Below are 19,121 nucleotides of genomic sequence, written 5' to 3'. Positions count from 1 at the left end.
TGACTAATTCCAGCAAGATGCCCCCTGCTGGTTTGACAGATGTGGCTGTCATCAACAGTGAAAGCCAATCACATAGTCCTGTGAGTGACCAGGAAAAAAGCAAGTCACGTTCTGGTCCGTTTTTGGTTTTTATAGAGGGGAGACTTGTACGAACTCCGCTGAGAAATCTCTAACTTTTAACTTGCCCTCAATTTCCCAGATAAGCCATTGAAGATAGAAAACAATTAGAGAACACGCAAAAAACACCAAACCCTTCTACACATTTCGGCGTGCATCAAACACCTTTATCTTTACTTTAAAACAAATAATTTCTAATTTGCATCCCGTCGTATCCCCAGACGCCATCGTCGCCTAAACACAATTCGGCGTCAAGAGTGAAAGCTATTAAGACCAATTTAAAATACTAATACTTTCTGGAAACTTGTGGCTTTTTGTTGAATAACTTTATTGCCGAATTTACAAGGAGACTGAATTAAATGTCAGTATAGCGTATATCACGTTCAAGTACTTATATGTATTTTCAGACAAGCAACAAAACCTTAAATTAGTAGATTTTTTTAATGGAGTTTGGTTTGGTGCAGTTAGTTTTGTCTATCCATTCATAAACAGAGCAGAGAAACCTTTTAACTTGATAAAATCGTCAACAAACACATACAAACATATATACACACACACACACACACACACACACACACAAACACACAGCGTTACATTGCATGATATGAGTTTGTTTTTTTGTTCCACACTGAAAAGTCCTCACAGTAATAACATTAATATTGAATATGATGTTTTATTTTGTAATGATATTTTACGCGTACATTCTTTTACATTTCACACACTTTGGCCAGGACCAGTTAGTGATAAGACACACATACACACACACACACACACACACACACACATATAAAGAAAACGACAAAGAATAAACACTTAAAAGAAAAAGCGTACAGCCTACCTGTCAGTGAGTGTTGACTGTGTGCCACTCATTGGGCTTCCCTGACGAGTTTCCAAGGACTTCACCCAAATAACATTTTCACGATAACGTCCAACTCTTACTTTTTAAAGCTGCTCCTTTATTTTGTCTTCTCGGTGTCGGTCCATGTCCTCAAACGTCGACGAGTCGTTATATCCTGAATGAAGAGTTTTAAATCCCGTTATTCTTACGGGAGTGTTTGCTGAAAAATACCAGGACAGTAAAGTTGATTATATATTTATTACCAGCGTCGACAATGAAGCATGAAATCCAGAGTTGCAGGAAGTGGGAAAGAAAAGTGCAACTATCTTTTATGGGGTGTGAATATATTTAATTCGCCAGCCGCTGTCTGCATCAGAGGAGACATCTGGAAAACCGGAGAAAACTTTCTGCTCTAAATGTTTTTCCCAACTTGCACTTTCTCAAATTACCTCCAACTCCAAGATGAGAAACTCTCTATTTTTCCTTAGGAAATACTTCCATGATGACACTCCAGCCTGCTCCTTGATGTCCCGAGGAAGAATTACGTCAAACTTAGGCTGCTGAATCTAAAATGAACTTTAACTTTCTTATTTCCGCGGCGTCCAGTGTCCACTGAGCTGATCTGGAAGCGCTGCGGTTTCTGTAGCATCCTCATCCACGTCCGTTCGCTTTAATCGCCACTATTTTGCACAGCAGCCTTGGTCTTTGCTCCGTACTGTGATGCAAATGGAAAAAAGGAAATGCTTTGCCCCCCCTCCACCCCCCAAAAGAGTGAAAAAGAGGAGGAAAACCCACCTTCCATCCCGTTGCGTTCAAGAGCTCCTCGTACTTTGCAAATGTCTGTTTCAAACAGTGGTGGAAGAAGCACTTTTAATCTTTTACTTCAGTAAAAGTAGCAATGCTACAATATAGAAAAACTCTGTTACAAGTAAAAGTCTTAAAATATTTACTTAAGTAAAAGTACAAACACCAAAATACAGCCTCCTAAAAGTGTAAAAGTACTCATTATGTAGAATGGCCCATTTCACAACAATGTACAGTATATAATATTATATCATTTGATTATAATTATTGATGCAGTCATGGGTAAAAATGACTTTTAATGATGCAGCTGCTGAAGTTGGGTCTAATTTAATTGTAACTATAGAGCTTGATAGAGATTTTTCACAACAGACATTTGGACTTAAGCACACAGGTGGTAAATAAATAAATAAATAAAGTATCTATCTATCTATCTATCTATCTATCTATCTATCTATCTATCTATCTATCTATCTATCTATCTATCTATCTATCTATCTATCTATCTATCTGGAAGCTGTGGTTGGCTAAACGGCCTATAGGTGGCAGCACTGCGCCAGCAACGCATCTAGTACCCTCATATTTGTCACGAAGAAGAAGAGACCAATACATCCACAGACCAACCGCAGCTAGTTAGCAGATAACGTAAACACTGGTACATCTTTGGGGAGATAGGGCGGTTTTAATGGTTTAGCTTTTGTTTTCTTAATCCCAGTTTACTGCATAATAACTACAGGATGCGGTAGCTAAGCTAAATGCTTTGTGCTCAGCCATGTTTGTTTGGATCTCGGATTTTCTAAGGCCTTGAAGTTGTCCTGCTAACGGATGGTAAGACATTGATTGGGCTAGCTAACTAGCTAAGCTAACATCATCCATCGCAAAGGTTTTCAATAAACCAAAAAATTCTGTGACTTTTTGGAGGTTCACCCTGCTAAGACATCTCTTGTCGTTCTGAACGTTTTGTGGATGTATTTTGATGTTACTGCGTGTTTTTGCAGGGCGGTAGATGATGGGGTATTTTGATGAAAGCGTACACTCAGCAGGACGTTCCGTTTCCCGTTGTACCAACAGAATTTGACCCAGAAAATATGAAAACCTATATGTGTTTTTGCATGTCAAATGTCGGAACCAGATTATAAACACATACGCGTTTGTAACAGTTAGGACTCTCTGTTGTGTCCGACATAGGGATTGACCTCTAAGCAGCATTTGAACTAACTAAAATCCAGTTTTTCATGTGTGGTTGGCCTTCTGCTCCCAGTGTTTTGTAGTTACTGAGATGCCCAGTGGTGGGCGGTACTGTCAGTGCAAACTACGAAAAGTCAAGACTTTATTGTAATATATGGGAGCCTGGGGAAATATATTCTATGTGCCAAACAGACGTGTAGGTAACATGCTCCTATCCTGCCTTCTTATATTGTTTGTGCCATTAAAAACTAAGATTAAATAGCTAGATTTGTTAATGCAGTTCTGAACCAATGATGAATGAATTTATAATAGCTGCTTTACAAAAAAACATCTGTGCATTACACAAACTGGATGACATGCGTCTTCATTACCATGAACATGGTCACTGAAGTGTAACTTGAGTTAATACCACATACAGTACTGTGAAAAAGTTTTCAGCTCTTTAGATGTATAGTTTCCTATCCATCAGGTAATGCTCTCTAGGAGGCGTCTGATTGCTCCAAAGTTCAGTCTGATGCATCACAACAACCTCAAAATAAACCTCCACCCAGAGACATAAAGAACTGCTGGAGTAACCTGTCAGTAGAGCACCAAACATATATTAATCTGTTGCTGAAAATGTGCCCTGATAAATGCACCGTATGAGGTGTATAAGACTTTTAGGTCTAATCATGTTCTTTTGGAAACAACCAAAACAATAAACTCAATAGTTAGATGTAGTCTTTGCTGACTGACTTTTAATTTAAATGCAGTGTAAAGCAGAACTGAATATGTCATAACTGTTTTATTTGTTAGTAACATTTTTACTAAAGACTCTTCAACTCAGTTTGACAATTAAAAGATAAAAAATGTTGGTATCCTGAGATTGTAAGCAGTGACAAAAATGAAATAATATCTGTGGTACATACCTCTCCTGTGCTCTTCACCTCCCACACATAAACATCTCATCATGCTATCTTTTGACCTTTATTCATGCTTTGCTTGAAAGCTGCATGAGTGATGCTAATTAGCAGTTACAGAAAAGATTCTTTATGAGGAATAAGATTCAATCAAATTCAAGTGCACGTATTAAAGTACGTCAGTGTTCCCACTTCAGAAAATAAAAGTGCACACACTGTGTTTACTCCACTCAACATGCAATAATTATGTATGAATCATAATTATCTTGTCAGTCAGACTGCTCCTGCACAGTTATTAGCTCAAATGTTATTTCCTCAGTGTAGACTTTTATAGCATCATACTTTGCTGTTGTCAAGAGCTTCCACTGGCTCTCGTCCTTGTTGAGGCTCTTTGAAATAAACACACAGCGCAGTGTCTGGGAGGGGCAGCAGCAAGCAGCAGTGGGGTTTATGGGAAATGTGTTCATAAATGCATTATTGTCATCCCTCCACTTAGCCCATGATTCAGCTGGAGAAACCGGTGCTGACTGGTACCATGCCAGTGGTATGGCCCACCATCCTTGACCTGGGCAGGGATGAGTGCAAAAGAATTCTCCGTAAACTGGGTAAGATTATTTTCTTTTTTTAAACAATTGGCTTGAACATGAATAGTTGGACATTGCACTGCTTTTCATGTGTGTCACTCAAAACGACAGTTAGAAAAAGATCAGCATACATTTTATTGGTGTCACTGCTCCACTTGATGAACAAGATCCTGCTGCTTTGTGTTTGATGTGTGTGTCTGTGTCTTCCAGAGCTGGAGGCTTATGCTGGAGTTATCAGCGCCCTGCGAGCCCAAGGAGACCTGACAAAGGACAAGAAGGATCTCCTGGGGGAACTCACTAAAATCCTTGGGTAATTGTTTCCCACATATTCTAAAATGTATTGATTTAGAGGAACAATTTGTTCAGTTTTTGCACACTGATTTTGTTTTGTCCACCTGTCACCACTCCCCCATCCACCCAGTATCTCAACTGAGCGCCATCGTGCAGAAGTCCGCAGGGCTGTCAATGATGAACGCCTCACCACCATTGCATATCAGTGAGTATAGAGCTGATGTTTGAGTGTCATTTACCATGTGCAGTACGTTGCCTTATGTTGAGTAACATCACAGATGGAATAAGCAGATTGATTTAATAACTTGTGTATTTTATTGCACCACTGTACCACTGTACACCACTGGACTGGGGATTGTAGTTTTAAAAACAGTGACTGAACTGAGTGGTGCATATTATCTTTTTCAGCATGTCCGGTCCTAACAGCTCGTCTGAATGGTCCATCGAAGGACGCCGCCTCGTTCCCCTGATGCCGAGGCTGGTCCCTCAGACAGCTTTTACTGTCACTGCTAACGCGGTGGCCAGTGCCACAGCCAATCAGAATGCCTCCCTCCTGCTGCCAGCTGAAACAGGAAACAAAGAAGGTAGACCAGAAGCACTTTGTATTCCACTGAGAGTGTTTTCAAACAGATTAGACATTAAATGACATGTTTTATTTCCTCCCTGCAGTGGTTGTATGTTACTCCTACACTAGCACCACCTGCACCTCCACCAGCGCCACAGCGACCAGCGGCACTATCGGAGCCACGGTGAAATCCCCACGACCACCCAGCCCCACATCCAACGTGGTGGTGCTGCCCAGCGGGAGCACGGTCTACGTAAAAAGTGAGTGACATCATCAAATATGAAATGACAGAAAAACTAAATGCAGACAGACATACTGTAACAATTATGGAAAAGAAAATAAAACCAACAGAGCTTATAGCTGAAAGAGTTATTTACTATAGATAAATGTATTGTCAAAAAAAGAAATCTACTGATCAGCCAGAGGGGGGCGCTACAAGACCTGTTTACTCATCACTGACAGATTTCTACATCAGTCTTAGTCAACAACAGCAATTTCTCAACACTCCAAATGTATCTAATGCCTTGATGGAAACTCATCTTTTTTCACAGTATATGACAGCTCAGGCTTTCCACATGACAGCTGATTCAGAAATTCTCCCCACAACGCAGATTTTACTCAGGCTGGGTTTTAGATTTTCTAAGTCTCGTAGGATCTGTTGGGTTGGATCTGACAATTCCACGAGCATCTGCTGCCAATTTGTGCCTGCATATTAAACAGTTGGTATGAGCAGTGTCACTGGCAGGCTAATTTAGGAAAGGCATGAGACTTGAGACGATGGGGTGTGTCTGAACATTATTAACTAAAGATGTAACGTGAATTATACTTGCAAAACTGGTTTAAAGTTGCATCTGTTGGATTCCTGGGTTTATATATAGAACTTGAGCTGGAACTTGCAAAATCTGGATTTTAAAGTGGAGATGTTTCAAATGTTTGTTGCCAACCTGTGATTTTACTCTATAAACGTTGCCACTTTTTTTTCACATGTACATCACGACGAGGATTCATCGATTAGTCAATCGCCACAAAATTAATCGGCAATCGTTCAAATAATCAATGAATGGTTTACTACATTCTCAAGCGAGCACGGAAAACATTTACAGCTTTCGGCTTCTCAAGTGTGAGCTTTACCTTGTCTTATATTATAGTAAATTTAATATATTTGGGTTTTGGACTGTTGGTTGGAAACTGTGATGGACATTTCTCACTATTTTCTCGTTCAATAGACCAAACGATTCCTCGATTAATCAAGGAAATGATTGACAGAGTAAATGATGATCGTTAGTTGTAGCCCTACACAGAATTAGCAGTATCCTCCAGCGATATCCTGAGTTTCTACCCTCCATTTTCCTCTCAGGTGTAAGTTGTTCCGATGAAGACGAGAAGCCTCGCAAGCGAAGGCGGACCAACTCTTCCAGCTCGTCGCCGGTGATGCTGAAGGAGGTTTCCAAGGTGTCTCCGCCGGTTTCCAAGAACATCACGGTGCCGGTGAGCGGCAGCCCCAAGATGAGCAACATAATGCAAAGCATCGCTAACTCCCTGCCGCCCCACCTGTCCCCCGTCAAGATCACCTTCACCAAGCCCACCATCCAGACCACCAACACCACCACACAGAAGGTGAGTGACGCTCCCTCACATGCTCTGATGCTTCTTGAACACATCCCTCTACGCAACACTTGAGAGTTTAAACGTCTTATTTTTCTCACAGGTGATCATCGTGACAACTTCTCCGAGCTCCAACTTTGTGCCCAACATCCTGTCCAAGTCTCACGCCCACAACAACGCAGCTGTGTCCAAGCTGGGCTCCACCTCCATGCTGACCACGCCCACCCAGAAACAGACAGTGGTGTTTCCTGCCAGCTCCAGCCCCTCCACCAACCCCAACACCGTCGCCGTGACCACAGTGGTCTCCTCCACTCCCTCAGTGGTCATGTCGACAGTCGCACCGTGTAGGTCCTTCCTCGGTAAACATAAGTATTCCTAAGATTCTCATACAGACCATTAGTGCAAATAGACTCTAAATAATTTGCTGTTTGTGTCAGTTTGAGCAAGTAGCCATGCTAACATAACAGCAGATATGAGGGAGGGGTTTTTTTTTTTTTTAAGCGTAGAACCAGAATATCAGCTTCTCCTATGTCGTCTCGTTCGGCTTTAAGCCTCACCTTCAGTGTGTCACTGTTGTAGGTGGTGGTTCAGCTGGAGTGAAGGTCGCTTCAGCCAGACTTCCTTCACCCAAGACGCTGGTGGGGTCACCCACTCAAATCCTGGCCCAGTTCCCCAAACAGCAGTCGCCCAAACAGCTGCAGCAGAGCTCACCTTTAGGAGTCTCCAGCGTCGGTCAGACCCAGACCACCTCCACCTCCCCTGGGACCAAGCCCACCATTCAGATCAAACAAGAGTCCGGTAAGGATGCCTAACTCGGTGTTTCGTTCTTCATCTCTTTATCTGTTTTTTTTATCTTTCCTACTCTCTTCCTTTCTTTCTTTCTTTTTAAATTTCATTGTAGTTCTCAGGAAGCTATGGCTAATGTACATATTAGGATTCTTCTAATGAAATAACTGTTTACTTCTATACTTCTATGTATTTTGTTCAAATACAAAATACCTCATAATGTCACTTTTAAAAACATATACAACGTGAAGAAATAACTTGAGGAGACAGTGTCTCAGTGTGTTTGTTCCTCTGCACTGAATAAACACATTGCCTGTGTGTGTATGTGCATGTAGGAGTGAAGATCATCACTCAGCAGGTTCAGCCCAGCAAAATCCTGCCCAAGCCTTCATCAGTGGCTCTGTCCAGCAGCAGCTCCTCTCCCATCATGGTCGTCAGTAGCAACGGAGCCATCATGACCACCAAACTGGTCACTCAGCCCACAGGTGGGTGAACGGAAACTCGTGGCAGTTTACACGCTGTAAAATCAAATCTAATCCAGTGAATGAAATTTTTGGCGTTTTGGCATGTTTCAGACTCAAAGAGGTAAAATTGTACAATATCTAACAGAAAAGCAAAGATTAGGGAAAGAGTCTGTTCTTCTCCTCATGACACCTCAGATTTATCTTGTGATCCTTTGTAGGGGCCTCACCCTTAGGTTGAGAACCACAGCTCCACCTCAAGCAATTACAACAATAAAATGCTGCTTAAACATTGATGCACCTGTATTAATAACAATCTAATAATAGAAATAATTTATTTCTGCAGAATAGTACTTAAAGATGACTGATGTACAGTACCCTGGTCTAGCTGTTAAATAGTAACTCTGGGTTTCTGTATGCAGCTACTCAGGCCACCTATACAAGACCCACTGTCGGCCCCAACATCGGCGCCAGAATATCAGCCTCCAGTGGCGGCACCACCTACGTGAAGACCACCAGCGGCAGCATCATCACTGTTGTGCCCAAGTCACTGGCCACTCTGGGCGGGAAAATCATCAGCAGCAACATCGTGTCTGGTGAGTGGACACCGTGCTGTAACAGTTCTGCATGGACGGCTGTTATCACACAAACGTCAATCAGAAGCGATTGTCGTCATCAGTTATTGTTTGATGAAATATCGTCTTCCCTCTGCCGCAGGCACGACAACTAAGATCACGACCATCCCCATGACCTCCAAGCCAAATGTCATCGTGGTGCAGAAAACAACAGGAAAAGGAGCGACTATCCAAGGACTGCCGGGCAAGAACGTGGTCACCACGCTTTTAAATGCTGGGGTCAGTCAAACACGGCAATTTGGTATCTACCACTGAGGTCTTCGATCATCAGTGATCATTCGCTGACCATATCTCCTGTACATCTCTTTTCTTTTCTCCCATGCTGCTGCTTGTAGTCTGATGTGCTGTATTAAACCTAAACTGTGTGTTGCTGTGCCTCAGGGTGAGAAGGGCTTACAGGCCGTTCAGGGGACCAAACCAGCGATCATCACCGCCTCCAGACCCATCACCAAGATGATTGTCACCCAGCCCAAAGGCATGAGCTCTGGATCCCAGTCCACCGCCACCAAGATCATCCCAACCAAGATCGTGTACGGCCAGCAGGGCAAGACTCAGGTAAAGACCGGCTCTCCACCAGCTAATCAAATGTGCCTCTGCTTTTGTCTTTTTATTTATTTATTTTATTATAGAGTTATTCCAACAATCTACAGCTCTGGTATAATCCAAATTTAAAGGCACTTTTTTAAACTTTCCATTTTCAAATTCAGTTAAAATGAAATTAAAATGTTGTAAATATCATCATCAGCTCCTGGCTAACCACAGGCCTGTGAGGGTATCATATGATTATTCACAAACATCAAGTGGACATTCATACGACCTGTTGACTGACATGTCAAGTAACCAAAACCAAAATCTGTATTGCACATGTGTGTTGTAAAGTCAGTACAGAAGAGGAATTTCTCTGAAAATGAGAACAAATTGTTAACTTTAGTCTTCTCCAGAAGAAGGTTAGTTCTGTCTTCTGGGTTGTGCATTCAGTCATTAATCTGGTGACAACTACATGTGATATTTTCCAGAGAAGTGAGAGCTTTTAATTAAGCACACCAGCTTAAACAAAAGAGAAAAAATCCCCTGTTCTATAGGCATAAAAATACATACAGGGCCTTTAACACGGACCTTTCCTCTTCCTCCCTTTACTTCCCTCATTCAGGGAGAGAAATGAATCTAAATGTCTGTGAGCCAGGCTGACTGACTGACCTGAATGAGCCACAGACCAGACTGCTGTCAAACAGCTGTAGACTAAAGCAGCTTGATCATGTTTCTGACATATGATATTAAATCTGCATTAATTGATTATTTTGGCCAGTTGGGGGCAGAGCGACAGGCTGTAACCACAACACATATCACCTTCTAAAGTTGACTCAGTCATCAGGTCGGTTTCCTATGTGCACATCCAGCCGACGTGGAGCAACATTAGCATTCGTATGGAGTTACGTCACCTGACAAATACACCGCTGAGCTACTTGTCGAAACAAGACTATGTCAAAACGTATATGGCCGGACTGCATCTTGTTTGCATTCAGCCTAGAGTCAGCCTGTTTCAGCACTTTGTCTGTAAGCTTGCTGCTCCGCTTTATAACTGGGACGTCGTCTGATAAAAATCACCAAACACGCATGTTAAAGACGAAGACTGTGCTGTGATTTCAGCTGTGTTTACTTGTAAAATAATCATTCAGAGAGAGAGCTCAAAGCTCATTCACGTCTGTCAGCTGCCGTGCACTCAGGTGTGTCTGCGGAGGGAAAGCCCGACCTCATGCTCCCATGGCAACACAGGTGACTCTCTTCTATGGAAAGTAGCTTATATTTGTCCAAGATGTCAGGAGATTTGTTGCTAGGTGCTTTTTTTTTTTTTTTTTTGAGGGAAAAAAAAACATGCAACACTAAGTTGGCAACACTACCTCTCAATGCTTCCTGGAGACGTAATAGAAACTGTGCCAAATCATTTTGAAAGAGCAATAACCAACCTCCAACTGTCAGCCGGCCCACCAAGAGTGTAACCTCATCGCTCAGTTCGCACAGCATTCAGTCAGTCAGTCAGTCAGTCAGTCAGTCAGTCAGTCACTCAGTCAGTCAGTCAGTCAGCGACGTTCCTGTCAAGAATACAGTGACGATGCTTTCAGAAATAATGCTGTGTTTTTGTTTATCAGTTATCTTGATAAATAAAATGTGATCATATAATCCCAGACTGACTCCATCATGCTGAGATCAGGAGTCGGTGGGGGTCAGACCATCTGCTGCAGGACTCCTTGTTCTTCTTGTAGCTCTGTATGACCGGCTGTGTGTTTGAACTTGTTTACTCGTGCTGCAGAATGAAATCTAGGACCAATCAGACTTCCTGGACATTCAAACATTACTATATAATTACATTTTGTATTCTCATTTTAGTTCTAGTCCGGTCTCCGCCTATACCTGACAAAAAATAACTGGCTCTTTACCTGCTAAATGCTGCACTGTGTTCACCAGCTTGTAGGTAACGTTGTCTGTCTGCTGTTTGTTGGAGGGCTGATTGCTGAAAACATTGAAGCAACATTGACAACGTCACTGAGACTGAAGCAGAACAGCGAAGAACAACGAGCTGCTAGAAGCTCAAAAGCTCTGTAGAGCTTTTCATACTAAAACATACAGTAAAGTCAGAATTGATTCAAAAATCTTGTCGGTTGGTTTGACTGTGATGTTCTTGTGTTTTCTTTGTATTCTGTGATCTCTAAGGTGTGGTGGGTCTGAACAATGAAACCAGACATCACTGTAGGTGTTTCTTGTTTCTGGGGGTTTTTACGTCTATTTTTGAAGAGTAAACAAGGAAGGATCGGTTCTGTAGAAATTCTTATATATCGGAGATAACCCGCTGATCAAATTCTTTACCCAAATCTTCCGCAATATTTCTTTTTTCTTTTTTTTTATCTTTTGGGGAATTAGAATTTAAAACGTAGGTGTCAGAACATATTCTCCAACATGCCAGTTTCCAGATGTTTTTTTTTTTTTTTTTGCTGCGTCATGGACCTAAAAGTGAAAGCATCATCTGTTCCTTTTATGAAGGTCAGAGTGAGTGTGTTGTCTTGAGACTCCATCAAGACTCCATGTTCATCCACAGACAGGATGTCATTGTTTCAGTATCAAACTCATCTAGTCTGGATTCAGTTTTTGCTTTCAGTCGTGAAAGGGGAAATTGAGATCAGTGATCATCTAGCTTTGCGTAGTGTACACATACAGTACATACTGTATTTAACACCCACAGCGATGATAGACAGTTTCAGTAAAACCACAAAGTAGATCAGTCACAACTGCAACAACACTTTTTTTTTTTTTTTTTTTTTCTTTAAAGTCAACGCCTTTGGCAGCAAAGTTTTATAACTGGAAAGTGACGAAAATGGCAACTGTCTACAAAACTTTTGTTCCAGTAATAAAGAAGAAGTTTTGGTGATGTAACAAAGCAGACGGAAATATGACTCAGATATCTTATTCAAGAATAAGAAACCTTTTGAAGAAAACGTCCCCAGCTAATGTCATCGTGCCGACTCCTAGAAATCTACTTTTATCAGCAGTCACTCCCCTCAGGTGCCTCTGTAGTTGCCAGAGAGATTTTGGAGCTCAGCTCGATTTGAAAAAGCAGAAATTATGATTTGATTAAAAAAATATATATATATATATATAAGCAAAAAAGTGAAATAAATCCCTAAAAAGTAATGATGGAAAGTTGAAACATCCAGCTTCTGCCAATGCAAGTGGTTGTAGTAGGAGAGACTATAAGCCCAAAACATCCCTGGATCGCTGCTTTACAGAACACTGTATGTTTCCTTCCAGGTTCTCATCAAGCCGAAGCCAGTTTTCCAGACGGCGGTGGTGAGCGAACAGACCAGGCAGCTGGTCACCGAGACGCTGCAGCAGGTGACCCGCTCCGCAGACCTGAGTCAGGGTCAGACCACGGGCTCGGACGGCTCCACAAAGGACGAGGTCGCCAGCTTCACGGAGACTAGCAGCTTAGCTGGTGAGGTCTCCCATGGCAGCGCTCAAGGTATACTGCTCTTATCCCTTTCCAGGGCAAAGAGCCAAGAGTTAGGAAGGTCGGATCAATTAGCTGTCACTGCTTCTGTGTGGTTCTTTTGCCTCTGTGAGAACATTAACCGCCGTTTGCTGTAATTGAATGTGAAAATAACCTTGTGAGGTTCCATAAAAATGTAAATTTGTCCCACATTGTTTCCATCGTTCCTCAGAGCCGCAGCCTGTAGTGCATGTGGTGTCCTCCAGAGAGCAGGATTGGACCGAGCAGGAAGTAGCTGTGGAGTCCAGCCCCACTATTATCTATCAGGAGGTGTCTGCCGGGGAATCCCAGTCCGCCACTTCCACCATCAAAGCCCTGCTGGAGTTACAACAGACAACCGGTGAGCCTATATGTCACTGAAAGGCTGCAGACGTGAAAACCATAAAGGGAGGGGTGGACGGAAAGATGGAAGGCGGGTGGGAAAATTATCACCTGTACACACGTTGACTGAAAATATTCCTGCTGTAAACGACCAGGATCCAGATCCATCTTTGTTCCATCTTTTCAGCAGCTGGTCCTCACGCTTTCTGTTCCTCAGCCTTTTGCTTTGATAGTTTTAGCGAAGAAGATCTAAACTTTTTATTAAAAACATGTCATGAAGCAAATATCAATGACTTCTTTGGAACCACTGAAGTCCAAAGAGCCACCAGCCAGCAGTGATTATGATATTTTACCTGAGGCTTTGCTCTCACAGTAGAAACCTGTGGAACTAGGTTGATGAGTGGACATGTGGGATGGAATATTTGAGGGTGGTGATAGTCTTTAGACGGATTCGCCGGCTGTAAAATCCCTGATGAGATGATTGTGATTCAGTGCGTGAAACCTGAGTGGTTTATTTCAGCTGCAGAGAGAGACAGTCATTTATTTGGAACAGGCTTATATTAGTGCCAGATGTGTATTCCTAATTTTATCGTGTCATGTATCATGTGCTGTATATTTTATCATAATTTGGTTAAAGGTTTCCCTGTTTTCTGATCCGCTCCCATTTTAATTTGCTATTGATGGAAATTCCTCCATGTTTACCTGTTGTCATGGTAAATTCAGGGTAATGTACATTTTCACAGCACCAGTTCCACCAGTACAACAACAGAGCCGCCTCATAATCCACTTCTACTTTGATCTGTCAAAAACCAGCGACTCGGAGGGAATCATCCCTCATTTCCTGAAACACTTTTAACATCTTCTGGAAATGTAAAGGTGCAACGTGGAGTTTGTTTTTTCTCCTAAACAAAAAAAAAAAACCTTGAATCCTTGAATGCGTTTCCTTCTTCATAAAAAACACAAAGCTGATTTATCTTTATTTTTTTAACAGTTTGAAACCTACCTTCTTTACATCCATGGTTACTCTCCATGGTCTTCTTCTGCTCTGCCTTTGGTTATGTATTGTAGCGTCTCTTGGCACTTTGTCGCTAGCTGCAGAAGGATGTGATTATGGGAAACCACTGGCAGGACTGTGGGTCTTAAAAACACTGCTCTGTTGTGACACTAGTGAACAAATCCTACAGGGGCCTTCATATAGTCACTTTGTCAGTGTGAGTTTATGGCTGATCTGATACGTTATGTTGAATTTGGGTGTTGTCCTTCCCAATAGTTAAGGAGAAAGGAGAGTCCAAACTGAGGCAGCACACTATTGACCTGAGCCAGTTGGCCGTGCCCATCCAGCTGGCCCAGGAGAAGAAGCCCAGCCCGGAGTCCCCCAGACCCTCCACCTCAGAGGCTGAACCCAGCACCGAGTACATCACGGCAGGTACGGCTCTCCGCTCTGTTACCTGACCTACTGTGTGTGACATGTAAATGACTCAACACTGTGCACTTCCTGTTTTTGGTTGGCAGCTCTCAATTTCAGTGGAAGTAACTTAAATTCACACTAAAACCGCAAATTGGGCATGATGAAACACGGTTCTCTTTTTGCTACTTCGACCGGAAAAACAGTGTGTACGCGCGTGTGTGTGTGTGTGTGTGTGTGTGCGTGCGTGTGTGTGTTTGTTCAGCCTGAACTATATGTGATATGATTATCTGACAGCATGACTGTGGTTCCCCTGCCAGGTAAAGTCAGCAGAGTGGGAGTGTCCTCGGAGGATGATGATGTGGTCATGTCCTCCAGTCAGCAGCTGGGGAAGCCCTACAAACCGGCTGCCATCTCGTCTGCAGCCGCAGCTTCTCACGTCAGCCAAGTGGTGATTCAGTTTAATACTCTTGTACTCTTAACTTAAGTAGTTGACCTTCTCTATAATTGACAGTATTAGCTCCGACACATTAGCCGATAAGTAAATAAATTCAGTAGATAGCTGCGCACAATCCAAACACAGCCCACATATACAGATAAGACAAATCACATTGTGTCAGTTTTGTTTTTATCTGTTTCTCTGAGTCTGCCAAGGCTCCTGATACTCGGATCTAAAATTTTGACCCTTGTTATTCATCTTAACAGTGTTGCTGAAAGCAAGAATCAACCTTAAAGGGCCAGTACCACAAAACACGCTGTGACAGGAACTAATTCTTTAGTCGAAAGTAGCGTAGTTTCAATGAAAACCCTTCACAGCGAGGTCTCTGCATCAGCACCTGTACACAGGGAGAGAGACTGTTCTTTTGGGAATTTGGTTGAAATCACCTTTTATAAATCACCGAGATAATTTGGTAATATAATGTGGTACCTCGTCCAGTGATGACAGGGAAGTTTCTGTTTATAAGAACCTTTTTTTTCCCCAGTTCCAGTCTCATTCGTCGGCACAAGCAGACAGAAACATACAGTCAGTTGCCAAAGCATGAGGTCATATTACTTATTGAAAGATGAACAGAAATATTGAACAGAAATAATGTGATAGTATCTGTGTTGTTGTTTCCCTCCCTCTGCTCCTTTAACTCACTGTGGATGAGTCAAGTGTCCTCCTCTCCTCTTGATAACTTCCCTTGTTGGTGTCCTCTGTGACTGTTTCAGCCGTCTGACAGCCTTGGTAAAACTGAGACCGTGTTAGAGGCGGGCGAGCTGGAAGGCGACACCTTGGACCCCCAGACGGGATTGTTCTACCGCTCCACCCAACCAGCTGCAGATCCCGTGAAGCAAACCACCCACTCCGCGGGCGCTCAGCCACCACCTGTGAGTCAGGCCGAGGCGGAGCAGAGCCGGCACAGCTCCACCTCCACCTCCACCTCCACCTCCACCCCCACCCAGGCGCCACCGCCACCACCACAGCTGCAGAGCAAACCTCAGATTAGCCAGCCTTCCTCCTCCTCCACCGCCTTCCCCTCCACTCCACCTCTGACTAAGAAACTCCCTAAGCTACGAGAGCAGAGTCAGCCCAAGCCCCAGGCCTTAACCCAGAGCCCCAAAGACAGACCGCTGGCTGCACCGGTGCAGGCCGCGCCAAAGGTCACGACCCCGGGCACACCGACCAAGCACCTTGTGACGCCGCAGCTCCCGAAGCTCCAGCAAGCCCCCACGTCCCACCACAGGCCCCTGCACACACCCATGTCCCACCCTCCTCCACTGCAGGCGCACCACCCCATCAGCACTGAAAAGACTGCATCCAGCCAGGTGAGTGGTTCAACATCAACACGACAGGAAGGAAGCAAGAAATAAACAACTTGGCATTTGTTTCCTGAGAAGTATTTAAAGTCACATGCAAATGCTATAAAATATAATGTCAAATATTTGATTTCCATTAGTTCTCTGAATTTAAATTTGCATTTTTCCCTCATTAAAATATCTTCACCTCAGCAGCCAATCATCACACAGAGCGCTACCGTCACCAAAATCACCTTCGGCAGCTCCCACCACACGTCGCCAGTCTTCAGCAGCGGCGAGGCCGCCGCCAAGCTGATCCCCGAGTCCAGCTCTGGGCCCCCCGGAGACAAGCCCTCAGTGTCGGACATCCTGAAGATCTCCATGATGGAGGCGGAGATCGATCCGAGCACGGAGCCCATGGTGGTGGATTCCTCCAGCGACTGCGGCCCCCTGGGGAAAGCTCTGGAGGTCCAGGCCGTGTCGGGGACGCTGGACTCTGGCCAGTTCATCAGCAGCTCCGGGGCCGCCATGCACCATTCCCACACGAAGGCGCAGCAGTTCAGCTGCATGCAGGGCCTCACTGCACAGAGGAGCAAAGAAGACCTGGAGGTTATTGAGGTAAGATGTTTATTACAGAAATATCTAGGTAATAAATCACAGAGCTTCGTCAGTATGACTCTGACTTATTGACCTCTTTGTTAAAACAATATATAGAAAATCTAAAATATATAAATCATTGTTGTGAACCTTGAATGTGATGGTAGCTTACAGATATATGACACTTCACTGATAATATACAAGGCATACATAGACGTACATAAACATTTAGATTAAATAACCTTCACTTTAAATATTCCTAGGTCAACTAAACAGTTCATTTTCAGCCTTACATGACACAAGAAAATGAGAAACTTTGATATATTGACTGAAGTTCATCGCTCGACGGTGCACTCACAACCAATCACGTCACAGAAATGAAGCTCTGTCTAACCAGTTCACATGGCACCACTCCAGATATGAGAGTATTAATAATCTCCTCGTCTGTCCCTTGACAATAAGCAAATTCCCCCAGTGAAACTATTCCTGAAACTCAAAGCTGAAAATGTGTCTCAACACAGATGGAAAATACCAACATTCACCTGTTGAAGCACATCGCAGTTTCAAATACCAGCAGTTAGACCCATCCCCGGAACAAACCACTCAAAAACGAGAGATCTTAGCTGGTGAACAGTATGTTTAAGCAGAACAGAAACATTCGCTTCATTTATATTGTAATATACACACACCGAGCACTTTATTGGGAACACCTGTACACCTGCTTATTCATGTAATTATCCAATCAGCCAAACATGTGGCAGCAGTGCAGATAAAGGTCAGGAGCTTCAGTTAATGTTCACATCAAACATGATCTGTTCAGACCTGCTGTTAACATCCGATCACAAGTGGACAGCTCTAAGTTCGTCGGTTCACACCTGGATTTAAAATGCGTCTCCTCTCGATTGACGACTTGTGATGGGATCTCACTTCCCCGCTTTATCTGCAAATGAACCAGTATGTGTTGTTGTTGTATTTTGGGTTCATTATCAAACTGTGTTGGGACTATTCAGACTGTCACTATGGCCACTGCTAAAAGAAAGTGGACACATGTGGTCCAGACCACCTCTGAATGGATCTCAAATGCCTCCTCAGTGCGTCTTGGGTGCGTTCACACCAACAACTTAGAGATTACCACTTGTGATCGGATCAAATTTGCTCAGCTCTATAGTCAGTTCACACGTGTAACGCTAGTGAAAGGTGAACTGACTGAAAACCTGATGTGACTAACAACCTGCAGGTGATTCCTCAGTACTCCATCTTGCCGGACTCCAGCCAGTCCAACGTGGTGGTGGAGCCCAGCGGCTTCCTGGAGATCACCAACTACACCAGCCAGCAGCTGGAGGAGGACAGCCCCATGGAGCAGGAGGTGGACAGCAGCAACGACGAGGCGGCGGCAGCCAGCCCCCCCGACCAGCCGTAGCCGCTCCACGTCAGAGACACCGACGGGAGCAGAACGAGCAGACGTAGCGATTTGTTCGAGGCCTCGGACCCAGCGGACAAAGACCTTCTGGTTGCTTTTTTACAGAGCAAGAGCAAGAATGTTTTCAGTTGTGTAAAATATTAGTTTGTTCATAATATACCTAGTGTTTTTTTCCTCCCCACAACTAATGGCACATGTGGTTTTTATTGCCAGCGAGGAGTGCTGGATGTAAAATGTGGGAGTGAGGTGAAAGGATTAGTTGTAGTCCATTTCCAGACAGTTGGACAGCAGCCTCTCAAAACATCTTTAATTGTTCCAGTATGTTTACATTGTTACTTAAAGGACTTTGCAAGACATTTACACATTTATGAAATAGATTATCTGTAAGTTTTGGTACTGTGCCTTGTGCCGCTGTACTGCATTTCCAAAACACACTGTTTTTACAGGCCTGCATATATGTTGAATCTTGTCCAGAGCGTTTCAAATACATGTTTCCCAGTAACTTCGGTCACACAGATTTTTGTACAGAGTGACTCTCCTGTTGCATATGAACGTCTTTTAATGACTTGAAGGTTTTATCGTCGGATGAACTGTTTTTGTTTCGCCTTTGATCGACTTTGTAACAGAGAAAACTCAGATGCTTATGGGATTTAAGTTTTGAGAAGAGAGAAGAAAGCTGGAGCAGACTGAACTGTTCTGTGAAACATAGAGTCCTGGAGGAAGGATGGAGTCCAACATATGTGTTACTGCTCATTGTAAGTGTAATGTAAAAAAAAAAAAAATGAATTAA

The 19,121-nt window shown here is 43.3% G+C and overlaps 2 protein-coding genes across 6 annotated transcripts in view; one reads left to right on the top strand and one right to left on the bottom strand.

The window, feature by feature from the left end:
• LOC111217069 (rho guanine nucleotide exchange factor 12-like) overlaps positions 1-1,247 on the bottom strand; it is a 32,222-nt gene extending 30,975 nt beyond the window's left edge. Inside the window, exon 1 of the mRNA XM_022738766.1 lies at positions 956-1,247. Within this exon, the coding sequence (XP_022594487.1) occupies positions 956-987 (32 nt within the window). The 5' untranslated portion in view covers positions 988-1,247. The remainder of the gene's footprint in view (positions 1-955) is intronic.
• A 1,124-nt stretch (positions 1,248-2,371) lies between these two features.
• On the top strand, positions 2,372-19,121 carry emsy (EMSY, BRCA2 interacting transcriptional repressor). 5 transcript variants are annotated; one of them, XM_022738968.1, is made up of 20 exons: positions 2,372-2,584; positions 4,340-4,448; positions 4,638-4,737; positions 4,849-4,923; positions 5,127-5,302; positions 5,388-5,543; positions 6,641-6,900; positions 6,992-7,232; positions 7,468-7,686; positions 8,010-8,159; positions 8,558-8,731; positions 8,853-8,989; positions 9,152-9,325; positions 12,572-12,782; positions 12,982-13,149; positions 14,401-14,556; positions 14,856-14,986; positions 15,748-16,344; positions 16,531-16,932; positions 18,149-19,121. In XM_022738968.1, the coding sequence occupies exons 1-20, from the start codon at positions 2,582-2,584 to the stop codon at positions 18,329-18,331; spliced, it is 3,822 nt and encodes a 1,273-aa protein (XP_022594689.1). In that variant the 5' UTR covers positions 2,372-2,581; the 3' UTR covers positions 18,332-19,121. The 5 variants fall into 5 exon arrangements, with proteins under 5 accessions (XP_022594689.1, XP_022594688.1, XP_022594686.1 ...); XM_022738967.1 differs by having other exon boundaries at positions 16,528-16,932; XM_022738965.1 differs by having other exon boundaries at positions 6,992-7,247.

The sequence above is a fragment of the Seriola dumerili genome, unplaced genomic scaffold (genome assembly GCF_002260705.1).
Source record: "Seriola dumerili isolate Sdu_G_001 unplaced genomic scaffold, Sdu_1.0 BDQW01000040.1, whole genome shotgun sequence".
NCBI classification, from domain to species: domain Eukaryota; kingdom Metazoa; phylum Chordata; class Actinopteri; order Carangiformes; family Carangidae; genus Seriola; species Seriola dumerili.
The sequence above is the reverse complement of the archived record's forward strand: the minus strand, read 5'-3'. Positions and strand labels throughout refer to the sequence as shown.

Excerpts from the sequence above, each read along its gene's own strand:
- emsy (XM_022738964.1), top strand. Across the intron at positions 4,449-4,637 it reads AAGAATTCTCCGTAAACTGG|AGCTGGAGGCTTATGCTGGA; the intron begins GTAAGATTATTT and ends TGTGTCTTCCAG. Across the intron at positions 5,544-6,640 it reads GAGCACGGTCTACGTAAAAA|GTGTAAGTTGTTCCGATGAA; the intron begins GTGAGTGACATC and ends TTTTCCTCTCAG.